We start from the raw sequence: 27,612 nt of genomic DNA, 5'->3' as shown, positions 1-27,612 counted from the left end.
TCCCGGAGCCGCCCCTCCTGCCCTTCCTCGCGGCCGTGGAGCTCGGTCCGGTCGGTCCCCCTCCTCCGCCGCCCCGCCGTCCTAACACTCTTTCCCTCCTTCCCTCAGAGGATGTCCTCCTTCCAGCTCAACCTCAACCCGCTCAAGGAGCCTCTCGGCTTCATCAAAGTCCTCGAGTGGGTGAGTGCAGCCTGCTCCGGCGAGGCCGGGAGTCGCGTCGCCGCGCCCGCTCCGGTTCCTGCTCCCCTTCCGGCGCCCTCTGCCCGGAGACTGGGAGCTCTGGGAACTGGGGCGCAGCCCGCCCCGCCCGGGCCGCGAAGCCGCCTTTGCCCCCGGGGACGGGCCCGGACGGGACTGGACGCGCGGGGAGGGGAAGAGAGGCCGAGGCCTGGGCCTGCGCGGGGCGGGGACGCTGCGGACGGCGTTGAATCACTAGTCTCTCGGCCGCCGCCGTCCCAGGTGGAGCCCCGCACCCTCACCCCCCGACACACACACGCACCCCGAAGCTCTCTTCTGGGTGTCCCCCGGAGAGTGGGGTTCAAATTTCTCTTTGGCTTCACAGCTTTCCGCAGAGGAAGAGAAAACTTCCTGTTGCGGTCTAACCGAAACCCGGCGGGCTGGAGTCGCGCTCAGGCCGGCAGGCGCTGCCTCTACGCCGCGAGTAGAAGGGCCCAGCCAGTGCATTTCTGTCCCCTGCGGACTCGAGGCCGCGCTCCCTCAGAAGTTGGTGTGCCTTCTCCAAGTGATTTGACGAGCTCTTGGGTCTTAATATGCTTTTAAGATTGGCTCCAAGTTAAAAAGGTTAAAAATAAACTGGGACAGGGAAGCGGGCGGAGGTGGGGGGGGGGAAATGCGTAAACTCTATAAACAAAATGCGTTGTTAGTCTGATCCACTGAAACGCACTAGGAATCGCAAGGTGGGAACACAAGTTAGGAGTCCAGTTTGTTTTAGGTGTTTCGCAGCAGCATCCTGCAGTCAGCTTTCAGTCCTTCCCTGGGGACACTCTCAATCGTTAACATCAAAGCAGATTTATTACTTCGACCTTGGTAATGATCGCTTTGGAGGGCTTGGTGAGTACACCAGGCACTGCCTTCAGAGTTAGTGGCCTAGTACATATTCCAGTGCTGGTTTTCAGGCCCATATTAATAGGCAGCTGGCATCTGTTCAGTGTGCAGGCAAGTTGCTTTTGTAGCCAGCAATATTTACATCCGTAACTCTTCAACCCCGTATGTTAGTGATAAAGTGGTGAAGAGTAAGAACTTAGATTTCCTGTTCTAAATAACCTGCGGGAGATAACACAGAAACTCAGATTCTCGAATGAATGCTCAATCTGATTTCCTTCCTACACCCAAAGTTTCCTATGTTTCCCCCAAAGTTTTACTTGGTGTTTTCTGAAAACTGTGCTAATTTCACACAAACGTTTACGTTAAAGACACCTACCTGTACGCATTTAGAGTTCTGTAAACATCTGTCCAGATTTAAATATAAAGAGAACTCTATTTGAGTATATAAAAATTTTACATTGCAAGAGGAAAAACACATTTAACTGGGCTAATCGAATACCAAGTTTAAGGAAAAAAATCTTACACCTAGTAGTTTAGTCTTCTTGAGGATTATAATTAAACTTATAATTAGTTTAAAATTTCACTTAAATGAAGTCAGTTGTTTATATTTGTGCTTACATTATTCATCAGTCTTTTTTAAAACAACTTTTTTTCTTAATATTTTAAAATATTAGTGGTAAGTTTATTAGTGATCATAGGTCTCACATTTTTGAAAGATACCCTTTTTAAGTTTAGGAAAATACTACTTTCAGTTTGAACAACTCATTATTACACAGAAACTCTTTCATGAAAAGAATATTCATTGTTGATGAGGTAGAGAATTATTTATTCAACAAATATTTGAGTATGTATTATATACCGGTGCTGTGCTAAGCACTAACAGACAAACGGTGAATAAAACGGTGGTTTTTTTCCTCACGACCTAATAAAAGACATGAAAACAAATATAAATAGGCAGTATGACCAATGCTATAATAAAGGTATAGGTTAAGTGTAGTAGGTGAAAGGAAGGAGAAATCAAATTGCTAGGAGGTGTAGAGAGGATTTCATAGATTAAAGAACTTGTTCACTTGGGGAATGGGTGGGGAATGGCTTTCTAGGTAAAGAGGAGCTTATGTTCAGTGGTGTGAAAAGTTGAAGCAGCAGAGCCCTATTTGAGAATTTAAGTAGTTGAGGTTGACTGCAGTCTTTACCGGGAGGGAGATGGCAGATTGAGATGATTCTGAAAGGTTTCAAATAGTTTGAATAGTTTGGAGTTGATTCTACCAGCCAGTGGTTCTTAACCCTTTGGGTTAACCTTGGATAATCTAGGCCTTTAAGAAAATGCATACATGCAGGTACAGAATTTTGTGTTGTTCATTGTACAGCTTCCACTTAAGACCAGAATTCCTATTGTGTGTAGTGGGTTCACTCATTCAAGAGTAAATAAACAAGTGAACAATATAATTAGATTTGCCTTTTAGAAATTTTTATTTTGTCAGCAGTGTAGGGGATGAATTGAAAGGCCATAATTGAAGAAAGGGAAATCTGTTGTGTGATGTTTCAGTTCAGTCGCTTAGTCGTGTCCGACTCTTTGCGACCCCATGAACCACAGCACACCAGGCCTCCCTGTCCATCACCAACTCCGGGAGTCCACCCAAACCCATGTCCATCGAGTCGATGATGCCATCCAACCATCTCATCCTCTGTCGTCCCCTTCTCCTCCTGCCCTCAATCTTTCCCAGCATCAGGGTCTTTTGAAGGTCTAAAACTAATCGCAGTGGAATTAGAAAGCTAGAGGTTTAGAAATAAGAATATATTCGTGTGTTTAGTCGCTAAGTCTTGTCCATCTCTGACCCCATGAACTGTATCCCACCAGACTTCGCTGTCTGTGGGATTTTTCAGGGAAGGATACTGGAGTGGGTTACCATTTTTTTCTCCAGGTGATCTTCCCCACCCAGGGACTGAACCCGCATCTCCTACATTGTAGGCAAATTCTTTTTTTTTTTTAACTCTTCCTGAATTTTATTTATTTATCTTTAATTAATTTATTTAATTAGAGGACAGTTACTTTACAATATTGTGGTTTTTGCCATCCTTCAACATGAATCAGCCACGGGTGCACATGTCCCCCCATCCTGAACCTCCCTCCTGCCTCCCTCCCCACCCATCCCTCTGGGTTGTCCCAGAGCACAGGCTTTTGAGTGCCCTGCTTCATGCATCGAACTTGCACTGGTCATCTGTTTTATATATGGTAATACACATGTTTCAGTGCTGTTCTCTCAAATCATACTACCCTCGCCTTCTCCCACACAGTCCAAAAGTGTTCTTTACAGCTGTGTCTCTTTTGCTGTCTTTCTTGCATATAAGGTCATTGTTACCATCTTTCTAAATTCCATATATGTGAGTTAATATACTGTATTGGTGTTTTTCTTTCTGGCTTACTTCACTCTGTATAATAGGCTCCAGTTTCATCCACCTCATTAGAACTGACTCAAATGCATACTTTTTTTTATAACTGAGTAATATTCCATTGTGTGTATGTACCACAACTTCCTTATCCATTAGTCTGCCAGTGGACATCTAGGTTGCTTCCATGTCCCGACTATTGTGAACACTGGGCAGGCAAATTCTTTACTGCTGAGTTACCAGGGCTTCCCAAGAATATATGTGTAGGATGAAGAGAAGGCAGGGTGACTGCCATGCTTCTGACTTGGAGTAGTAGTGGCACATCTATCTAAGACAGATCACTAAGGAAAAGCCACAGATTTTAGGCAGAAGGTCAATAAGGTTTTGGATATATTAAGTTTGTGGTCACTTTAGAGCATGTAAGTGGTGGTACCCTGTAGATATATAGGTCTAGAGTTTAAAAGAAATACGGGCTGGAGATTCAGCAAATATTTGATTGCAAAGAAAAAGGGAATAGTTAGGAGAATGGAGAGAAATAACCTCACTATTAGAGATACTTCAAGAAAAGAGTACTTAGCAATATTAGGTGCACTGTGAAAGAAAGTGAAAGTGAAGTCACTCATTAGTGTCCTACTCTCTACGACCCCGTGGACTGTAGCCCACCAGGCTCCTCCATTCATGGAGTTTTCCAGGCAAGAATACTGGAATGGGTTGCCATTTTCTTCCCCACGAGATCTTCCCGACCTAGGGATTGAACCTGGGCCTCCCTCATTGTGCTGCTGCTGCTGCTGAGTCGCTTCAGTCGTGTCTGACTCTGTGCGACCCCATAGATGGCAGCCAACAGGCTCCACTGTCTCTGGGATTCTCCAGGCAAGAACACTGGAGTGGGTTGCCATTTGTAAGCAGACGCTTTACCATCTGAGCCACCAGGGAAGCAGATTAGATGCAATAGGTTAAGTAAAATAATTACTTAAATGCCATCTCTTGATTTTGGTAATCAGTAGGCTTTAGTAAGAGCAGTTTTGGTAAAATCAGAAACCACATGGTAGTAGGCCAAATGGGTCCATGTAAGAAAGAGAATACAGTGAGAGTAGAGCATTATTTGTGAAGATGGGAGAGAATGAAAGTGTTAGTCACTCAGTCATGTCCGCCTCTTTGCGACCTCCTGTAGCCTGGCAGGCTCGTCTATGGATCGAATTCTCCAGGCAAGAATACTGGAGTGGGTTGCCGTTCCCTTCTTCGGGGCTCTCCTGGACCCAGAGATTGAGCCTAGGTCTCCAGGATTGCAGGCAGATTCTTTACCATCTGAGCCAGCAGGAAAGCCTGGCTGGAAACCTGTTTTAAAGATGGGAAAGATTGAATGTGTGTGTACACTGTAGAGAAGAGACTTTTGAATAGAAAGTTTAGAACAGAAGCTGACAGGGATAAGACAAAGTTCTAGAAGAGAAAGGCCCATAGCAGGAATTTTTAAATGTGTTTTGAATGAATTGTCGAAGTTTCATAAGGTGTTGAAAGATGTATGGGTTGCTTCTAAAAATAGTCAATAAGTTAACAAACATCTAAAATCTAGATAAAGGCTGTTTATTATAAATATTACTATCAGAATAATTCTCCAAATCAGTTTATCTTTAACAAGATTCTAGAAGATGTTAGACAAATATGCAGTCTGATAATATGTAACTTTCAAGGGGTTACAAATCTGAAGGCCTCAGAGACATAAAGGCAAGTGCCCAGTAAATATTTATTGAGAGGATAAAAATCCAGTTGCCAAAGCAGAAGCATTTCTACTTTGCTTCTAAACTGCAGCTACTATGCATATATAAAACTGTTGTTATCTCCATGTTACTGAGGCTTAGAGAAATTAAGTAACTTGCCCAGTATCCCATGGTTGTGATTACTATATCCTGAACTCAAAAGTCTGTTCTTAGGCTTCTCAGTAACTTCCGTTTGTGTTTCTGATTGGTCTTTTAATAAAGTTAATGAAAAGATTACCAAAAATTTCAAGTTTAAGAAACAAAAATGTAAGATTCCTGATGTAATGTTTTTCTTGTTACAGTAATGTTTCTACTAGATGTTAGAAGTTAAAAACAAGTAGGGTTTTCTTGATTCATTTATCAAGTTTGAATTTTTTTTCTGATTTTATACTTATAATTAATGAGCAAATTCAAAAGAACATTTAAAAACATTATTGTTTAGTCCTTCAGTCATGTCTGACTCTTTTGCAACCCCATTGCTTTGGAGTAAATTATTCTCCAGGAAAGTTAGTGTGAAAAACCATGATTAAGAAAATCTATAACCATTTGAGCATTACATATATCAATTTGTTTAAACAGCATACTTTCAGAAATATGTGCTAGTTTATATAGAATAATCATCCCAGGTAGACTACTAAGATTTTTGCAAACAGGGACCATGTTTTAATGGTTTATAATATAGCACAGAGGAACACCACAGAAAATACAAATTGTATTACAGAGTATAGGGGATGAGCCATACTTAGACTGATGTTTGTTTCATCCATTTGCTTAATATTTAAAATTTTAAGCTATCAGTCTATGACACTGACTGCTTTTTAAGAAACTTATCTTTCTCTTAACCTTGCAATTTGTGTTCACTTTTTTTGTCTATTGTGGAAAGCAAAAAAAAGGATTTCAAACGATATTTTGTGCCTAACAGATCTCTCTGTACATGTGAAACTTGTGATGACCTGACTGACTTACCCCTTGCCTTTGCTTCTGTTTCTTCTGCCTGGACTCCTCTCAGTGTTTACTGTGAACACTCTCATGGGATATACAAGATGTTTTTTCCATAGACTATGTATATATTTATGTCGTGTGTATGTATGTACAGATGTATAGTCAGTGCTTTTAGAATGCACAAACATATACACATATGCACTTCCCTCACACAAATAACAATCTCTGATAAAACATTAAAGGGAAATTTAAGGTAACAGAGCAATGCTTTAGTATAATAAAGTGTTCTTAAACACTGGTCTCAGAACCCCCAAAGAACTTTTGTGTATGTAGGTTATATCAGTCAGTATTACCATATTAGAAATTTAAGCTGAGATTTAAAAAAATTTTTTTTATTTTAAAATAATCACTTGAAAGTTAGAGTACATCAGTGACAACAAATGCTGCTGGTTTTTCTTAAAAGTGAAAGGCTCATTTTATTCATTTAAAAAAAAAGTCTGACAGATATCTGAGTCTGAATAACTATATTATGTCTATTACTCATTCTTTCCAGTAAAAATAGTATTCAACGAAAAAAGTGACTATTTCAGGGAACAACTCAGTTGCTTAAATGCTCTCCCTGGAGACAACCATTGTATTTCGGTATGCAGTAAAAGTGATTTTTGTTTGTTCATTTGTTATTGAAGTACTATAGTTAATTTACAATGTTGTTTTACTTTCTGGTGTACAGCAAAGTGATTCAGTTATACATACATATATTCTTTTTCATTTCCACTATAGTTTGTTACAGTATATTATAGTTCCCCATGCTAAACAGTAGGACCTTGTTGTTTATGTTTTCTATAGTAGTGTGTATCTGCTGATCCCAAACTCCTGATTTATTTCTCCCTGCCTCTTCTTTGGTAACTGTAAGTTTGTTTTCTATGTCTGTGAGTCTCTTTCTGTTTTTTGTGTTTATTTGCATCATACTTTTAGATTCCACATATAAGTGATATCTTATGATATTTGTCTTTCTCTTTCTGACTTACTTCATTTAGTCTGATAATCTCTAGGTCTATCCAAGTTGCTGCAAATGGCATTATTTCATTCTTTTTTATGGCTGAGTAGCATTCCATTCTATTTATAGACTACATTTTCTTTATCCATTCATCTGTCAGTGAGCATTTAGGTTGCTTCCATATCTCGGCTATGTAAATGGTGCTGCTACAAGCATTGGAGCATTTTCAAATTCGAGTTGCAACCCACTCCACTGTTCTTGCCTGGAGAATCCCAGGAACGGGGGAGCCTGGTGGGCTGCCATCTATGGGGTCGCACAGAGTCGGTCATGACTGAAGCGACTTAGCAGCAGCAGCAGTTTTCTCCAGGTATATACTCAAGAGTGGGATTGCCCAATCACATGGCAACTCTGTTTTTAGTTTTTTAAAGAACCTCCATGCTGTTTTCTGTGACTGTTTACATTCCCACCAGTAATATAAGAGGATTGCCTTTTCTCCACATTCTCTCCAACATTTATTATTTGTAGACTTTTTGATGACTGCCATCCTGACTGGTGTGAGGTGATACTACATTATTTGCAGTTCCCTGATAATTAGCAAAGCTGAACATCTTGTCAGGTACCTATTGGCCATCTGTATGTCTTCTTTGGAGAACTGTCTATTTAGGTCTTCTGCACGTTTTTTGATTAGGTTATTTTTTGTTATGGAGTTGTGTGAGCAGTTCGTATATTTTGGAAATTAAACCCTTGTCAGTTGCATGGTTTGCAAATATTTACTCACGGTCCTTATCTTGTCTTTTCAGTTGTGAAAGTATTTCCACATCTTGTTTCATCCCACAGAATTTTAAGAAGACTCAAAGAGTCAGGATTTAATAAAAGTAATAATTTTTCTGTTTCATCGAAGACATTTTCAAGTAAAACTGGCTTTTTTCATTAACTGCAAGTGCATGGTAGTGAACTAACAGTTTGATGCTTTTGCTGATTCTTACTGAAGCCTAGCAGTTTTACCCATCAGTGCTTTTGTGTCGATCAGCACAAATGTCAACATAGTGTAAAAAGAAAATGACGTTGTAATAATATTGTGAAAATATTTTTGACCTCACAGACCCCTTGAAAGAGTCTTGGGTATTCCTTAGGATCCACAGGCCACACGTACTGAGAATTGCTTTTCTAATACAGGGTAAATGTCGTTGGGGACCAGCAATGGAACAGAAATATGGGTGGGAGAAGGACTATTCTTGGATCTGGGAAGTAAATCTGAGAAAAAGCTTCAAACTATTTTTTGGATTTATGACTTCCATGGAGTAGAGTACTTAAACTACTAACAAAGACCTGAATCAGTCTACCTGCTTAAGGTCTGGATTTGTGATAACTTGAATATTCTCCTATGTTAGTACTTTGGGGTCCCAAAATATAGATACGAAATAGGGCATTAGAAATGACTATAAAACTACTGGGCAAGGAGATTACTTATAAAACCACTAGACCAAGATGGAAAAGGGAGAAATAACATGCTCAAGTTGAGCCTGCATCAAATGTCCTGAAACACATGAAGAAAACTAGTTCACTTAAAAGCTCATATTATATCAGTGGTAACAGATGCTCAGTTTTCTGTGAAGTGACAGACTCATTTCAAGACAGCCATCCAGATCAAGAGTCGGAATACTGATTCACTTCAAAAGACATAAAAATAATAGAACAGTCTGAAATGATTTTAAAATAGGTATATTTTGGTTCCTCAGAGATTTCTAGTTCCATATTCAGCTAAAAAAATTGTCTAAGAATAAAGGTGACATAGAGATGTTTTCAACATGTAATAATTAAGAGTTAGCAAAAAACATCTAGCAATTTATTTCAACAGGAACTTGGGTTTACTTCTCATGGTTCACATTCTTACGGTTTATGGAAACTACTAGCAGGCTATTTAGAACTTTCTGTGATTGTACTTTTCAAACAGACGGAAATAATAGAAAAGTGAAATTGAAGCACTTTGAAACTGACCACGGCTCAGTGCATAGTGGAAATAAACTGAAATATCAACATCAGTAACAAAATGTTTTTTAAAAATGAGTATCTTTAATAAATGCATCAGAAAATCAGTACCTTAGCTCTAGGCATCTAATCTGACCGACTGTTAAAGCAGACATGCTATGATAGTTCATCTAAAGTACTGAATGGTCATTTGATTTAGTAAAACAGCATGCATTGATTTTGGACATAAACCCTCGTTTACAATATATTGAAGATTTCAATTATAATTTTCCTGAACAGCTCAATCATGAAACGAAATAGCAGAGAGGACCGTGCAACTAAAAACATGTGAAAGATATCCATAAATTAGATGAATACCAATGTTCGCCAGTAGAATCTTCTGTGAGCTGTGCAGTGTCTGGGAGTAAGAGCTGGAACTGGGACTCTGACTGACTATCAGTATAAGTAAGATTTTATACACAAAGCCCCAGATGCATGTTTTACTATGTCGTTATCTTAAGGCATATTATATACTCTTGTTAAATTTCATTCAGATTTAAAAAAACCCTAATTTCAGATATTTGTCGAATAATTTTTTCCCCCAACTTTTTCTGATTAAGTAGAATCTTTTTTTAACCTGGTCATGTGGCTGATGAATCCAGTTCACAAAGAGTATTAATGCTGTTGGACATGAGTTTTTGTATTGTCACTGAGTAGTTTCCATGAAGACATTTTTAAGCCACCAGTCCATTTTGTGAAGGTTAGTTTGGTTAAAAGTAAATAATTTATTCGATAAAGTCACTTAGCCATGAACACTCACACTATGATATATGAATTCTGAAGTAGAAGAATAGGTGATGGTATCACTGTCTGTCCTATGTTATGGGACTCCCTTACCTTCAGGATACCCCATATACTGTCCCAACATCTGACTCTCTGACATACAGACCCAACATGGGTTTCAGCAGTATATTAAATTTAATGAAGTTTCCTTCCTTGTTTAAGTCTAAGAGTAGATATAAATAGACACATTTTATTCTTGTACACCAGTTAAATTGAGTACTCCAGTCTACTTTAGAGAGTAATATTCTAGAGGGCCAGTCTGAAGTATATATGAGTTACAAATATCTAAATCAATGAGGCATCTGTCGTGTCTCTAACGTGGGTCCAGTGGGCAGAGAGCTAAGTGGAACTTCAGACTGTCATCATGAATATGGGACCTATTGACCTGAACAGAAACTTGCTCTCATCCTGTGCCTGGATTCTTAGTCATCACTCTACAAGTGGAATTTCATGTCAGCAGTTTCAGTCATTCTTAATGGGATAGAGTGGGGGCAGGGGGTGGGATTAGTTTCATAAGTGGCAAGGAAATGTAAATCAGCATACCACTACTACTCATTTTAGACTAGAAGTACAAACTGAAATGCTTATTGGAACCCCTCATAAAGTAAATGAGTATAACAAGCTGTTTGGAAGCAGAAAGAATAATATAATTCGTTGATTACTGGTAACTAACATGCATTCTGAGGGGTGGAGAAATGATAGAAAGTGACAGCAATCTGGAAATTGTGTACCATTTCTTAAGTGTCATCTGTCACTCATTTCCATGGGACTGTCACTTTATGGGAATATAGGTCTGATGTTGCCATAACTTTCATTTTCCCATTCCCGTGCGGGAAATCCAAATTTTTATGTGCAGCACGCTGATAATAATGACAGCAGATTCACATTTTCCACGAATACTGGGAAGACCATAAATCTGTTTGCAGGTCAGGCTTCACCCGTGGGCTGCCAGTATATAAGTTCTAATTGAAATCAAAGTATTAGTACGATACAGGGAAAGGTGAGATGGTTGGATAGCCTACCCTCAGATTGTTTGTATTTCATTTAGTAAAAAGTGTGTACCTCATCCCTTTTTTCCCCATAAGATAAAGACCAAAATGGCAAACATGATATTTATTTATCCTCATAACAAAATGACAAACTTGAAATGATGAGTATGTAAGACTTGAAATATGGTTTTATTTGTATATTATTGAGTATTGATTTTTTTTCCCTTTAGTTAAGCAGTTATTTAGTGAACAGTTGGTGTATGTCAGGCCTTCTGCTAGGTAAGCACTAAAAACCCTGAATAAGGACAAATGCAAAGATACAACAGTGTGCCAAGGGAGAGGTAAAGGCAATCTTAAAGGCAATAAACTATGGTACATTGTGCCATTTATTTACTAATTTTTGTCTTAAGTGGGAAACTAGTTTTTATTATTTTGGGTTTTTTGTTTCCTTTTTTTTTAACAAGCAAGATACACAAGAAAAATGCCTTTAACAGAAGTAATGAACTCAAGTCTGTGGCAGCCCAGTAGTCAGAATATTTCTACCACATGGAATCAGACAGGGCCTTAACTGATGAGCTTGTTAGAGATTCAGGGTGGGGACGGAGGGGGAAATCCGGGCAGAAAAAAAAACGCATTCATTCAAGACATAAATACTTGGTGTGTTTCAGGAACAGTAAATATACAATGCAATGTGACAGAATTGTATAGGCCCTTGCATGGAGTACAGTGTATATAAATCTAGGAAGATAATGTTGAAGCTGTGCCTCTCAGCCCTGCCTCTTATGCCAAATTAAGAATTTTGGGCTTTATATGTTTTCTTAAATTTATATCTGGAAAGCCATTCAGGAAATCTCTTAACCATGGGAATGACATGACCAGATTTTTATTTCGTATCAGTCTGATGTCACTCTAAACAGCTCTATATCATAGAAACACAGTCCAGACGACAAATGCCAGCCATAGAGTAACTTTAAGCATTCTACTAGCCACACTAAAAGAGTAAGAAACAGGAGAGGTTTAATAATACATTTTGTTTAACCCAATATATCCAAAATATTATTGCTTCAACAAGTAATCAGTATAAAGTTCAGTTGAGTCGCTCAGTCATGTCCGACTCTTTGTGACCCCATGAATCACAGCACGCCAGGCCTCCCTGTCCATCACCAACTCCCGGAGTTCACTCAAACTCATGTCCATCGAGTCGGTGATACCATCCAGCCATCTCATTCTCTGTCGTCCCCTTCTCCTTCTGCCCCCAATCCCTCCCAGCATCAGAGTCTTTTCCAGTGAGTCAACTCTTCGCATGAGGTGGCCAAAGTATTGGAGTTTCAGCTTCAGCATCAGTCCTTCCAATGAACACCCAGGACTGATGATATTTTACATTATTTTTTTCATACTATTCATGATGCTGCTGCTGCTAAGTCACTTCAGTCGTGTCCGACTCTGCGTGACCCCATAGACGGAAGCCCACCAGGCTCCCCCATCCCTGGAATTCTCCAGGCAAGAACACTGAAGTGGGCTGCCATTTCCTTCTCCATTGTATGAAAGTGAAAAGTGAAAGTGAAGTCGCTCAGTCGTGTCCGACCCTTAGCGACCCCACGGACTGCAGCCTACCAGGCTCCTCCATCCATGGGATTTTCTAGGCAAGAGTACTGGAGTGGCTTGCCATTGCCTTCTCCGCATACTATTCATAAACCATGGTATATTTTACATGTGCAACCATCTCAGGTCTGGCTAGCCATTTTTAAAGTGCTCAGTAGCCACATGTGCCTTATGGCACCTTAATGGACACTGCAGCTCTAGAGCCTACAGTAAAAGATGGATGGCTTTGAGAATGAGTTTAAAAGTGAAGAGTCTGTTGGGTTAGTCCAAGGGAAAAATGGTAAGGGCCTGAACAAAGATAGTGGCAGGAGTGATGTACCCAAGAAGTGTTACTTGCTCATTCATGTCCAACTTTTTGTGACCCCATGGATTGTAGCCCACTAGGCTCCTCTGTCCATGGAATTCTCCAGGTAAGAAGATTGGAATGGGTAGCCATTCCCTTCTCCAAGTAAACAGAGCTTTTAAAAGAATGATATTAGGTTTCTACAGTTCATCCTTGTTGACGTAGGTGGCTATAGTTGTATATCTTCATTGCTGTGTAAGTTCTCATTGTAAGTACTGTATACCAATATATTTTGTCTGCTTTCTTGTTGCTTCCCCTCTCCCTGTATTCTTATATCATAAACAATATTACCGTGAACGTTCTTATGCTTGTCATGGAGTACGCATGAGCAAGAGTCTGTCCTAGATCTGTATGCTAGTAAATACTAAGCATTTGTAACATTTTTTCAAATACTTTCTAATAGTTTGTAGTGTCCCCCAAAGCAGATGATTCAAGGGAGTGAGAAATGAAGACAAAAAATTGTAGTCTCTTTATTACCTAATCTCAGAAAGGACATCCCATTCCTCCTACCGTATTCTGTTCACTAGAAGCAAGTCACTGTTCTATCCACATTTAAGAGGCGTTCAGTTCAGTTCAGTTGCTTAGTCCGACTCTTTGCGACCCCATGAATCACAGCACGCCAGGCCTCCCTGTCCATCACCAACTCCTGGAGTTCAATCAAACTCAGGTCCATCGAGTCAGTGATGCCATCCAGCCATCTCATTCTCTGTCGTCCCCGTCTCTTCCTGCCCCCAATCCCTCCCAGCATCAGAGTCTTTTCCAGCGAGTCAACTCGTCGCATGAGGTGGCCAAACTATTGGAGTTTCAGCTTCAACATCAGTCCTTCCAATGAACACCCAGGATTGATCTCCTTTAGAATGGACTGGTTGGATCTTCTGCAGTCCGAGGGACTCTCAAGAGTCTTCTCCAGCACCACAGTTCAAAAGCATCAATTCTTTGGCGATCAGCTTTCTTCACAGTCCAACTCTCACATCCATACATGACCACTGGAGAAACCATAGCCTTGACTAGACGGACCTTTGTTGGCAAAGTAATGTCTCTGCTTTTTACTATGCTATCTAGGTTGGTCATAACTTTCCTTCCAAGGAGCAAGCGTCTTTTAATCTCACGGCTGCAATCAGCATCTGCAGTGATTTTGGAGCCCAAAAAAATAAAGTCAACCACTGTTTCCCCATCTATTTCCCATGAAGTGATGGGACCACATGCCATGATCTTGGTTTTCTGAATGTTGAGCTTCAAGCCAACCTTTTCACTCTCCTCTTTCACTTTCATCAAGAGGCTTTTTAGTTCCTCTTCACTTTCTGCCATAAGGGTGGTGTCATCTGCATATCTGAGATTATTGATATTTCTCCCGGCAATCTTGATTCCAACTTGTGCTTCTTCCAGCCCAGCATTGCTCATGATGTACTCTGCATATAAGTTAAATAAGCAGGGTGACAATATACAGCCTTGACGTACCCCTTTTCCTGTTTGGAACCAGTCTGTTGTTCCATGTCCAGTTCTAACTGTTGCTTCCTGACCTGCATACAGGTTTCTCAAGAGGCAGGTATTCCCATCTCTTTCAGAATGTTCCACAGTTTATTGTGATCGACACAGTCAAAGGCTTTGGCATAGTCAATGAAGCAGAAATAGATGTTTTTCTGGAACTCTCTTGCTTTCTCCATGATCCAGCGGATGTTGGCAATTTGATCTCTGGTGCCTCTGCCTTTTCTAAAACCTGCTTGAACATCTGAGAGTTCACGGTTCACATATTGCTGAAGCCTGGCTTGGAGAATTTGAGCATGACTTTACTAGTGTGTGAGATGAGTGCAATTGTGCAGTAGTTTGAGCATTCTTTGGCATTGCCTTTCTTTAGGATTGGAATGAAGACTGACCTTCTCCAGTCCTGTGGCCACTGCTGAGTTTTCCAAATCTGCTGGCATATTGAGTGCAGCACTTTCACAGCATCATCTCTCAAGATTTGAAATAGCTCAACTGGAATTCCATCACCTCCACTAGCTTTGTTTGTAGTGATGCTTTCTAAGGCCCACTTGACTTCACATTCCAAGATGTCTGGCTCTAGGTCAGTGATCACGTTATCGTGACTATCTTGGTCATGAAGATCTTTTTTGTACAGTTCTTCTGTGTATTCTTGCCACCTCTTCTTAATATCTTCTGCTTCCTTTAGGTCCATACCATTTCTGTCCTTTATCGAGCCCATCTTTGCAAGAAATGTTCCTTGGAATCTCTAATCTTCTTGAAGAGATCTCTTGTTTTTCCCATTCTGTTGTTTTCCTCTATTTCTTTGCATTGATCGCTGAGGAAGGCTTTCTTATCTCTCCTTGCTATTCTTTGGAACTCTGCATTCAGATACTTATATATTTTCTTTTCTCCTTTGCTTTTCGCTTCTCTTCTTTTCACAGCTATTTGAAAGGCCTCCTCAGACAGCCATTTTGCCTTTTTGCATTTCTTTTCCATGGGGATGGTCTTGGTCCCTGTCTCCTGTACAGTTTCACGAACCTCCGTCCAGAGTTCATCAGGCACTCTATCTATCAGATCTAGTCCCTTAAATCTATTTCTCACTTCCACTGTATAATCATAAGGGATTTGATTTAGGTCATACCTGAATGGTCTAGTGGTTTTCCCTACTTTCTTCAATTTAAGTCTGAATTTGGCAATAAGGAGTTCATGATCTGAGCCACAGTCAGCTCCCAGTCTTGTTTTTGCTAACTGTATAGAGCTTCTCCATCTTTGGCTGCAAAGAATATAATCAATCTGATTTCGGTGTTGACCATCTGGTGATGTCCATGTGTAGAGTCTTCTCTTGTGTTGTTGGAAGAGGGTGTTTGCTATGACCAGTGCGTTCTCTTGGCAAAACTCTATTAGCCTTTTCCCTGCTTCATTCCATGCTCCAAGGCCAAATTTGCCTGTTACTCCAGGTGTTTCTTGACTTCCTACTTTTGCATTCCAGTCCCCTATAATGAAAAGGACATCTTTTTTGGGTGTTAGTTCTAAAAGGTCTTATAGGTCTTCAAGTGGAACACTACTCAGTGATAAAAAAGAATGAAATGCCATTAACAGTAACATGGATAGATCTAAAGATTGTCATACTGAGTGAAGTAAGACAGAGAGAGACAAATGTCATATGACATGTGGACTCTAAAATACGACACAAATGAACCTACCTATGAAACAGAAACAGACTCAAAGAGAACAGACTTGTAGTTGCTCGGGGAGGGAAGGGAGTCTGGAGTTAAGTAGTTGCAAACTGTTATACATAGAATGGGTAAGCAAGGTTCTATCATATAGCACAGGTAACTAAAATCAATATTCTATGATAAACCATAATGGAAGATTTCAAAAAACGATTTATATATATAACGGAGTCACTTTGCTGTAAAGCAGAAATTAATTGTAAATCAACTATATCTCAAGTTAAAACAATTTTTTAAAATTCCTTATCTTAAAATTATGGTCCCCAGTTTCCAGAATGTGATTAGTAAGTATCGTTTCTCATTCAAGGAACTAAGTTTCCCTGGAGACAATAGACTGGCTGAATCCACAATTAAGGCAGGAAATGTACAAACTTACCCTAAAATATTGTGTCCAGAAAACAAGGAAACTATCAAAAACTGTAAGGGTCAAGGGGGAAAAAAGGAAAGCCCCATTAGACTACCATTAGCTAAATACAAGACAATTTAAGTGTTAAAAAAATAAAGGTAAACAGTTGGAAAACATAAAATATATTAAACCTAAGTTACAGTAATGCTAAAAATAATCCAGTTGTTACACCTGGAAGATAATAAACTAGTTTACTATTGTAAAAATTGGTAAAGAAAAATAAAGAACCAAGCATTTTTATACTGTTTGCCTCCTATGAACCATACCTCAAGTTTACCAAAATGATTATGTGACAAAGTTCTGCACAGGAGAATTCCAGGTAACAAAGAAATGACAGAATGCTACATTTCCCAACCTCTAATAAAATTATGGAACCAAGTCATGATCATCAGTAGCTGCTAAACCACTAGAGGAAAGTCTAATGGAGAAATTAAAGGATAGATCAGGCTGACAATACCTGTACCCACTAATTCATCTTAACATCATCACAAGAGAGCCAACTAAAAATTGGCATTCTAACAAATAAACAAAACAAGTGATGAAAAGAAAACACAAACCAGAGTTTAATCTAGCCTCTTTAGAAAATACAGATAGAGGAATTATGCCACACAACACCATATGGAAATCTCTGTAAGACAAATGGCCTAGTTTCTTCAATAATAAATGAGAAAGAAGTGTGGGACTATGGAGAGAAACCCATGACTTAACAAATTTTATATTAAACAAATGTAATATGCAGACTCTGAAAAAAATACTTATGGTTAAAAAATATATATCAACTTGGGAAATTTGAACTCATGACTTGCTATTAAGAAATCATTGGGACTTTCCCCTGGTGGTCCAGTGGTTAAGAATCTGCCTTGCAATGCAGGGGCATGGGTTCAATCCCTGGTCAGGGAATTAGGATCCAATCCCTGGTCAAGGAACTTAGATCCCACACATCACAGAGCAACTAAGCCAGCAGGCCACAACTACTGAAGCCCACATGCCACAGGAGAGTCTGTTCACTGCAATGAAAGATTCCACATGATGTGACTAAGACCTGGAGTAGCCAAATAACAAATGAAAAAAAGAAAGGAAGTACTAGTTGTCATGGAGTGATAATGGTATCATGGTTTTGGGGTGGGATAAAGGGTCTGTTGTTTCAGAGACAACCCAAAGCACTCATAGAAGAAATTATATAAGCAGTGTACATAGGAAGGTAACAGACACAATAAGGTCTGCCTGTGTTCATAATTTAAGTTGGTGACTAGTGCATGAAGCTGGGAAGTCAGAGAGGTTGCAGATACATTTTTAAATATTTTTCACCATCTTCCTTTGTAAATAAGAATTCTAAGAATGTTAGTGAGCCAATTCTTAATAGTCACTGTATTTAAGATTTTAATGACCTATGTTTGGGTAGAGTAATGCTTCTTTCTTTTCTTTCTTTGGTCTTTGTGTAGATTGCTTCTATCTTTGCTTTTGCTACCTGTGGAGGTTTTAAGGGCAAAACAGAAATTCAAGTGTCTTGTGCTAAAGGTGCTGAGAATAAAACGATTACAGCTACTTTTGGTTATCCATTCAGGTAAGTTTGCTTTTGTGGTTTAACAACTCTTTTCACTCATTAAGATTTCCCAACAACTTATTGATCTTGGGAGTGAGACATTTTTAATTTCATGCTCATTTGTAAGTAGTGATCATTGCTACTGAAAGTATGGTGTGTGGACCAGTGCCTATCTGCAGACTGTTTTCCTGAACTGTGATAAAATAAATACAGAAAATGACAGTAAGCATTCAGAAACTTTCAATTGACATTGCCTTGATACTTTTATTCTGTCATCCCACAGTGGATTGGAAATTTCAAAACAAGACTGCTCTGTCACCTTAGTTTGAGAAGCCATGTTGTAGAAGCAAACACAGATTATGAAAAATCCAACTTTCTCATGTATTTGAAGTTACTAGTGTGCAATGTATAGCTTTAAGACATGTGTTTATATAAAGAAAAGAGTTCCTATGTTTCTTTCAGCAGCATAAAACTTTATTTTCTGAATATTTATGGCTATTTTGTTGTTTGACCTCAGTGTTCATTAAATGTTTACTCCATCTGTCCTATGTTTAAGTGAGGGTGTGAATCTTACTGACTACTTACTTAATTCTCTAGACTCAGTTTTTTTGTTCAGTGGATTTAAACCGTTTAATGTTGCTTTGATGATTAAATAAAATCTTACATCAAAGATATGTGAGATAGCAAGTGCTTGGTAATCAGTCTTTGCCTCTCCATCTCTCAGTCCTTCTGTTATAAAGTTCCTGTATAAGGAACTGTTACAGCATCTTTAGTGATCAGTGCTTTTGTGATCTGTGGACAGGGAAAATTAAAGACTGTGGAGTTCACTACTGAGTGATGGTTACAGTGTGAGTCACCATTGACTCTCCTGGTGCTGGTTACAGGCTCTGCCTCCTAGAGTGGAGGACAGTTTCTCAAAGCAGAAACCAGTTTGTAACAATGCTCTTAATCTGCTATGTTTTTGTTACAGGAAGATAGTATCTGTGTGTGAACGTATTTAATTCAGTCTTTATTCAGTCTATCATAAACCAAGTATCAGGTGTAGTATATGATTTCTATACTTATGAAAATTTTAATTTACTTAAGTATTTGAATGTTTCGCTTTTTTAAAAAGGAAAGTGTTTTAATATATTTGGGGAGTATATTTTACTTAAATATTCTGCCTATGTGTTTCTGTTAGAAGAGTCCAAGTAATTCATAAATTTGTTTGTGCCTTTTTTTAATAGGTTGAATGAAGCGTCATTTCAGACACCTCAAGGTTTAAATGTCTGTAGTGTAGATTGGAAGAATTATGTCCTTATTGGAGATTACTCCTCTTCCGCGCAGTTCTATGTTACGTTTGCAGTCTTCGTCTTCCTGTACTGCCTTGCTGCTCTCCTGCTCTATGTTGGTTACACGAGCCTGTATCGTGATAGTCGAAAGCTTCCCATGACTGTAAGTAATCACTTTCTTTTTATACAAAAATAACTTATGTAGGTATATATTATATTTGAATTTAAATATTGATTTTCTTACACTGGGGAAAAAAACTCTTGGCATAAACCAGTTTCAACATGTCTTGACTTCTGCCACGAGTTTATGCTTGCTCTTGTCATGTTTAACCCAGTTCTTGTAGCCTGTTTGCAACACTTCCTCTGTACTCCTTATACAGAGGGAGGTTTGTTTGTTTGTATATAACTCTATTTTAACCTGGAAAGAACTTGAATATATGACAAAACATATTAGGTTGCAAATAGCAGGGAAATTAAGTAGAAATTAATGTGTTCGATTTGAAGAATTGCTAACAATGCTAGTAGTCTCATAACTGTTTTCCTGTTTCTTATCTTTTTTCTCTTTTCTCAGGGATACCCCTTTATGCCTGACACCTGGTCTGTATTCTTAAATTCTTTAATTTAAAATCTGACCAAGGTAATTCTATAAAAATTACAGAATTTGGCATTAGTGGCATTCATGAGCTAATTCTGAATCTTTAAGATGGCAACCAAGGATTTGAATTTGGAGAATACCTTTTTTGGCCTCAGGGTCTACTGAGCTAGAAAGAAAAATAATCTCTGAGATTTAGTTAGTAGAATTCCCCTAGATTATTGGTGGCATATCCAGAGATAAACTGTAGTTTTAAAGTGGACCTCCACTACTGAAGAATTACAAAGTCAGTGTTGGTGTTACTGATTTGTAGGGACAACAGAGATGTTTTTGTGATACTGGTCATTTATATCCTAAGAATACAGTAACTACTCACATCTGCTTATTATTTGTGAAGTTACTTTAAAGGATAGACCAAATTATTAACTAGCAGGTTTTATTTATTTACTTATTTATTTTTAATTTTTGCTGCCTGGATCATAAGAATACAAATGGTAAGTAAGTAATAAAACAGTATCTTATCCATCATATTTATTCCATGTCTTGTATCTGAGAAGAAATTCTCAAACCTGATGTTTTCATAAAACATTTCTTGGTTGTTAAGTGATTTTCAAAAGATAGACATCATCCATTTTAATTTGCAGTACTTAACAGAAATTTCATGTTAGTAATCTGTAACTTCTGTGGACTTTTCAAGCCTTATTTATATTTTGTTAAAGTTCTTTATAGATTAAATTCTAAATGAAGATGTTTCTTGCTATCTTGTCATTATCCCAACAAATTTTAAGTTAAATCTAGCAATGAACCTTTATTTCTCTTATTTTGTTTATTAAGCCTTAAAAATACGACAGTTTTTAAAGCAGCATTCAAATCTACTTTGGAGGAGGCTTTTTCTGCCTAATAAAACTATAAAACTGATCTAGTTGTATTATTCAGAAAAGTCAAAAATAATTTTCTACCTGAGTGATCATATAGAGAAATAATAATGGTCCTATAGAGACATAATCCAGAATTAGTTCTGTAAAGTGTTTTTTTGTTGATACAGTGTATGATGGATACTTCTTATTTGTAAAAGTCCAGCCTCTAAATTAAATTTTGGATTTTACTTTAACCATATAAGTGTAAAAAAAAATTGTTGTGATACCTAAATTTTTAACTATAGCCGAATATGATCTTTTTTTAAAGTACCATTTGTTAATGACGGTATGCTCTTTCATCAGTGTTCTCAATTCTCTGCTAAGATATCTCTAGGAAAATTTCAATTGTGACATTTTAAAATCAACTTTAGTTTTTAAGTAAATTCAGCACGTTTTTATGTTAAATAGGGAGAGCTTAAGGGTTCTAGCCTGTATGGAGAATCAGAAATACCATAAAACGAAACCAAAGATAGGGTATCCCAAATCCTAAAGCTTTGTTATGAATTATGTCCTTCTTATTGGTAGCACTAGGGCTGCCACAGGCATGTTGTGCGTTGTATAATTCCAGGTGGCATCGTTCATGCAGAACTGGCTAGAGTCCTGAGTCACATGGACTGTCTTCAGAGGCCCGCATTTCTCCCACATCCACTCATCCTAAAATTGCTTTATGCATCATTGTCAGAAAAGAACCTGCTTTTGAAATATAAAAATGTCATCTATAAGCCATTAATAGCATAATCATAAAAAGCATAATCAGGAAAAAAAAATGTGTTTTTTTGATTAGGAATTTGGAAGGAAGAAACCTTAAAATTAAGATTTGACATCTATTGGTCAAAGTGATGAACTGTAGCCCAGAGAGAATTTAACATGTGATAATCTCATACTAATTATCAGCTCTTTCTAGCAAGTGGTTAGAAAACGTTTGCCATAGCACAAAATACAGCAGAGTACAGCAGCAAAAAGGGGAGTACTCCCACAGTGCAAGATACTTAATGTTTCCCTTCTTTTCTCTTTGATACACATTTTTTAAAGAGGACCAGTAGCAGTGGAGAGCTTAAATGCAAATACTGTGCCACCATGCTTGTAAAATTAGTCATTGTTTCGGCTCTCTAATGCAAGGCGTTTATTCAGTGCCAGCTTGACCAGGTAGACAAGCTATATATAGCAGTTTCTGTATCTCATGTGTCATCACTAGTATTTATCTGACATAAATGACTAAAAGCTCATTGGCAAAAGTAATTTAAAACTAACCAGATTTATTTTAAAAAAAATTATGCGATAAGCTCCAAAACCCATTTCTGAGCTTGGAGAGATTTTTGCTGCAGATAGTGAGAACTCATAGTCTTGAACGTACCTGAATGCTCAGAATACATCATTAAAAGATACAAATCTTACACTGTTCCTACTTTGGTTGTTAATTTAAAAAGGAAGACCAAAGGAGATGGAAACTTATACTATCCAAATACATACTTTTAAAAAGTGTTACTTAGATTTTTATAGCCAGTATTAGTCAACAGAGTTCTAGTTCCCCAGCAGAATAGATTAAGGAGAGTAAATTTTTTTCTTTTTAGTTCAATAAAAAATTATCCAAAATATTAAAAATTCACTCCTATTCTTGAACTGTAATAAGTAGCAAACACTTTAGTAGAAAACTGGTAGTGACAGGGTATTTTTAGAGAAATTTTGTTGTTCTTAATATAATGAGCATTCTTAAAATTTTGTTGTCATGAATTTTAAAAGAGACAAGTCATCCTGGGTGTGTGCTTTTCACCATCTCACTATTCATGTCATAGAGCATTAGATTTAACTAAAGTTAGAGGTTTGCCAGAACAATATGAGAAAGCAGGGGAGGAAGAGGGAATTGAGAGCATATGTAAGAACCTTAGAATCTAAATTGAGGGAAATAGAGATCAGATTGTAGATCTCAGTGGGGTCAAAGGAGTTTTAAGGTTGGGGTGCCAAAGAGAATGAGCCATGCAGGAGACACGGGTTTCACCACTGGGTCAGGAAGATCCCCTGGAGAAGGAAATGTCAACCCACCCCAATATTCTTGTCTGGAAAATTCCATTGACAGAGGATTGGAAGTTCTCAGAAGACCATTGCCTTGGCTATGTGGCAAAATTAGCCCTTAGACTGGCCTTGCTTAACAAAGCTTAAAAGCAAGCCATGGAAGGATTAAGTTGTTTTCAAGTAAATTTATTGCATCCAGTACAAAGCCCCAAAGTATTTAAAGGATATAAAACAACTCCAAAATGTAAAATTCACATTGTCTGGCAACCAATCAGAAGTTACCAACTTTCAAAGAAGCATGAAAAAAAAAAAAAAAAACAAAGAGAATGAGCCAGAAAGAGAAGTGATATTTGAGATTATTATTTGAGATTAAAACAGAGATTATGGAGGTATACAGTTATTGGTGATAACAGAGACTGATATATGATCCCAAGAGGGAGAGGCTTAGTTAGATCAGGTTGTGATGAGGGCTTTATAAAACTTCGATTTCTCCATGTAAAAATCTGAGACCCTTCAGAAGATGACTGTTGTAGCTCAGGCACTGGCCTGGCAATAGTAAACAGCAGTGTTTGCTATATTGATTGTGGCCTTTTTTTATAAAGAATGTCATTTCTCAGCACTGAGAGTTCAACATGATTTCCTTGGTGGTGGATTTGAAATTTTGTATCTTTTAAGTATTCATTATTAATTCATACTTATTTTTGCTTTAGGACTTTGTAATTACTATTGTTGTGACTTTTTTGTGGTTGGTGAGCACTTCAGCCTGGGCTAAAGCTCTTACAGATATTAAAACAGCTACCGGTTCCAATATTGTCCAGGAACTTAAGCCTTGTAATCTTCAAGGAGTGGTGTGCCAGTTTGTCTCTGTGACTAGTATGGGATCCCTAAACGTATCTGTGGTAAGTATGCAGTGTTTATAAAATATTTTATTTTACTATTAGAAAAAACTTACAGTGATTTAAGAAAACAATAGTTTTAATAAATCCCTGGATGAATATATTGATTTTATCTTTACCAAGCTTATCAGAATCCTAGTTATCATATAGTCTGTATAACAGCAAGAAAAAGTTTGTGAAGAAATTTATTACTTGTAAACAAGCTTAGACAAGATCATGGTTACGTCTTTATTAACATTAACTAGGCAAGACTTTGACTCTAAAGGCACTGCTGCTGCTGCTGCTAGGTCACTTCAGTCATGTCCGACTCAGTGCGACCCCATAGATGGCAGCCCACCAGGCTCCCCCGTCCTGGGGATTCTCCAGGCAAGAACACTGGAGTGGGTTGCCATTTTCTTCTCCAGTGCATTAAAGTGAAAAGTGAAAGTGAGTCACTCAGTTGTGTCCGACTCTTCGCGACCCCGTGGACTACAGCCTACCAGACTCCTCTGCCCATGGGATTTTCCAGGCAAGAGTACTGAAGTGGGGTGCCGCTGCCTTCTCCGCTAAAAGCACTAATATAACATTTATTAAGACTGTGTGCTAAGGTCATTACACATATGTCAGTTCTGAGAGGAATGTGGCAAGTGGTGGTGTTATCTTCATTTACAACTGGGAAAGAATATAGCTTGTATGTTAAATCACTCAAGGTGACAGGGCTAGTAAGTTGGCAAAGCCAAGGTTTGAACCAGATCTGACTTCTTCTATTGTTGCTCTTTAGTCCCTAAGTCATGTCCGTCTCTTTGTGACCCCATGAACTGTCCTCTGTCCATGGTCATTAGCCCTTTCTCTAATCTAATTTGCTCTGGGTCTCTGGAAATAGTACTTTCATAGTTCTTTAAATAATCCTAAAATTTTGAACTCTAAATTTAAATATTATTTTGTCTGGTATTTTATCCAAATACAGATATATTATTAATATAATGAGGGTATTATTTTTAAGGAGGTTTCATGTCTTTTCAAGAAAGTATTTTTCCAGTGGATAAACTTGGTCTTGCCTTATAAGGCAATTTGGCCAAATTTTTGTTTTAAAAGTCTTTTTTTTTTTTTTTGCATATATATTGACGGTGAGCTGAGATAGTTTCAGAAGTGTTTTTATACCCAAATAATACAAAAAGATAGAAGAAAGCAGTTTGGGGCTTCCCTGGTAGCTCATTTGTAAAGAGCCCACCTGCCAGTGCAGGAGACGCAGGTTCTTTTCCCAGGGTTGGGAAGATCCCCTGGAGGAGGAAATAGCAACTGACTCCAGTATTCTTGCCTGGGACATTCCATGGACAGAGGAGTGTGGCGGGCTACATACAGTCCATGGGGTGGCGAAACTTGACTTAGCGACTAAATAACAGCAGCACAAATATGATAGTACCCAAGCTTTTTACCCTACTCTTACCTCATAGGTCACTACTATTCTTGTGTTTATTTAAAAAAAAGAAAATACTGTGAAAATAGGATATCTTCAGTTCCTTCCTTTCTGAGACTTTCCGCTTTGAGATTTGTACCTGGGAAGGCTGATTTCTTTTAGGTTGATTAATACAGGATGTGATGTAACGTTTTCTTCTGTGACTCCTTTTCTCTTGTGGCTGCAGCTGTGGACGCAAAGGTGATGGTAGGAGAGGGATGAAGTAGGGAAGTAGGAAAAGGTGCACAAAGGATGTTTATAACCATTCAAATGGGAGAAAAGTAAAACCCCTCCTAGAGAAGGAACTGTGGATTCCTGTTGTTCTCTTCACCTAGAACCACTGAAGTCTAAATATAAAGTAATAAAAGGATGGTCTTATTTACTTTTCTCAAACAAATTTAATTCCTTTTTTTAAATGGTAATAATACACATGTAAAACTAAGATATCTTTTAGTCATGATTTGATATGTTACAGATTTAGAGATTTCACTGGGAATAAGTCATTATATATCCAAATCGGGCATGGAAATAGAGTCTTCCTTTTTTATTCCACTTGATGTATAGTTTAGACTTCAAATGAAATGATCATATATGGCCTGGAAATATTAAATATTTATAGGAAAACTAAGGTATGAAATTTTAATAGTATACTAGGTTTTCATGTTTGTTTTTCTTTCTTAGATCTTTGGCTTTCTGAATATGATACTTTGGGGAGGAAATGCATGGTTTGTGTACAAGGAGACCAGCTTTCACAGTCCATCAAATACTTCTACTTCTCAAGGAGGTATTCCTCCTCCAACTGGAATATAATTGAAGGGAGAAGTACACTGTGTGAGATAAATGTCTGTACTATGACCTGTTGCCAACACCTTGGGAAGCATTTTTTGTTTCTAATAAAAGTAATGGCTTTTTCAGTAAATTGGTGGGTTTAAAATTTTGCTGCTTTTTTACATAAAGCTTGTGCCTTTCCTAGAAATTTAAGATGTAAATGTATTCTCACATGTGAATTTGAAAATTCAGGGGCCTATTATGAGATGATACACATTTTTAAATGAACGGTAATTTCTTCACTAAGTTGTTTTCCTTCCAAAGTGTTTACACCTAAAGCCTTAACGTATATCTTCACTCAGAAAAGAGTTTTATTGTCATATCATAATAGGAAGAAAATCTCTTTTGGAATATACACTACTGTAAGTTTGTACAGATCATATTCCTAAGACCTGTCTTTGTTTAAGAAAGTCTTGATTACATAAATCAGATTTAGAAAAAACATTTAGTTAACAGTTTATACCTGAATATTGTTTATATGTTATGAAAAATGCTTAATTACAAAGGCTGATGTATGTTTTATTTCTGTTTTTCTAAATGACCTACAGTATTTTGTAGGTGTACTAAAATTGTTTGGGGAGTGGGGTTTAGAGATTTCTAATAGATGTATAGTTAATTTGGTAATTCTCTCGCATGAGGTGTAAACTTCCATATGCTGGTTATTTAATAGATTTGCTACATAAGTAAAACATGGTTCACCTAGATACTTTGATATGTATGGGCATTACTCCTAGTGATACTTGTTTGCTGTCTTTTGTTGCTTATGCTCCTTCAGTGCAGGCTGAGACCTAGTCTCCTGCAAGTAGAGTAAAATAATCTACCTTTTTTTGCAGACCCTATTCATAGGATAAAAAGAATTAAGATTGCCTTTTACTTTTGAAACATTTATATTCAATGAAGTTGCTGTCTTGAGTTTAGTATTGATATTGTGAAGATGAATGCAATTTGGATTTCACATTTCTTAATGTTTGTTATTATTTCACAAATGGATAATTAAGGAATTATGCGTCATAAAGAAGGAACCTAAGTGAGCTATATTATGGGTGTGCTGTCTTTGCTCACACATTTGGGTAGCTTCTGGAATATAGGGCTTATTCACATTTTGCTTCCTAAGCTTTCTGTTGTACAGGGCCAGATCTCCTCTCAGCCACATGATTGTTTGTATGTGAAGCACATCTTACTATTGCCTTATTTTGGTTGCTTTTGTTGATAAGAATTGTTAATATGAGAATGTGTATCCACCTTAATAAAAAAGTTAAAGTAAAGAGTGCACTGATTGTGATATTATAAAGAAACTTTCACTTTAAAGGCATAAGCAGTATAAAATGGAATTGATTTGCAAAGCAAGAAATAGAATATTACAGTAGTTTTTTTTTGTTTGTTTAATGTTTGGCAAGGAATAAAAAATGCTTTGGAGACCCTGGTTCTATTTTTCTTTCAATCTCATTTAAAAATGCTTATTTGTAACTTTCAGGTTGAGTTTTACTGATAAACCTTTTCTAATTGACTGTCCAGTTGGCAGCAAAGATTCTGAATTAAACGTGTATGCTCTGGAGCCAAACTGCCTGAATTTGAATCTTGGCTTCACTACCTACTAGCTCATTGTTGGCTCAGTCTTGTCTGATCTTT

General features: G+C 37.9%; 1 protein-coding gene across 1 annotated transcript; it reads left to right on the top strand.

Moving 5' to 3' along the window:
* Nucleotides 1–27,401, top strand: SYPL1 (synaptophysin like 1). The gene is made up of 5 exons (XM_055420759.2): nucleotides 1–180; nucleotides 17,934–18,055; nucleotides 19,261–19,468; nucleotides 23,535–23,723; nucleotides 25,837–27,401. Exons 1-5 carry the CDS (start codon nucleotides 112–114, stop codon nucleotides 25,963–25,965), a joined length of 717 nt encoding a protein of 238 aa, XP_055276734.2. The 5' UTR covers nucleotides 1–111; the 3' UTR covers nucleotides 25,966–27,401.
* The last annotated feature ends 211 nt before the right edge of the window (nucleotides 27,402–27,612 follow it).

This window comes from Moschus berezovskii, chromosome 3 (assembly GCF_049115385.1).
Source record: "Moschus berezovskii isolate FMDL1 chromosome 3, NW_MosBer_1.0, whole genome shotgun sequence".
Taxonomy (NCBI): Eukaryota; Metazoa; Chordata; class Mammalia; order Artiodactyla; family Moschidae; genus Moschus; species Moschus berezovskii.
This window is presented reverse-complemented; position numbering and strand designations above follow the sequence as displayed.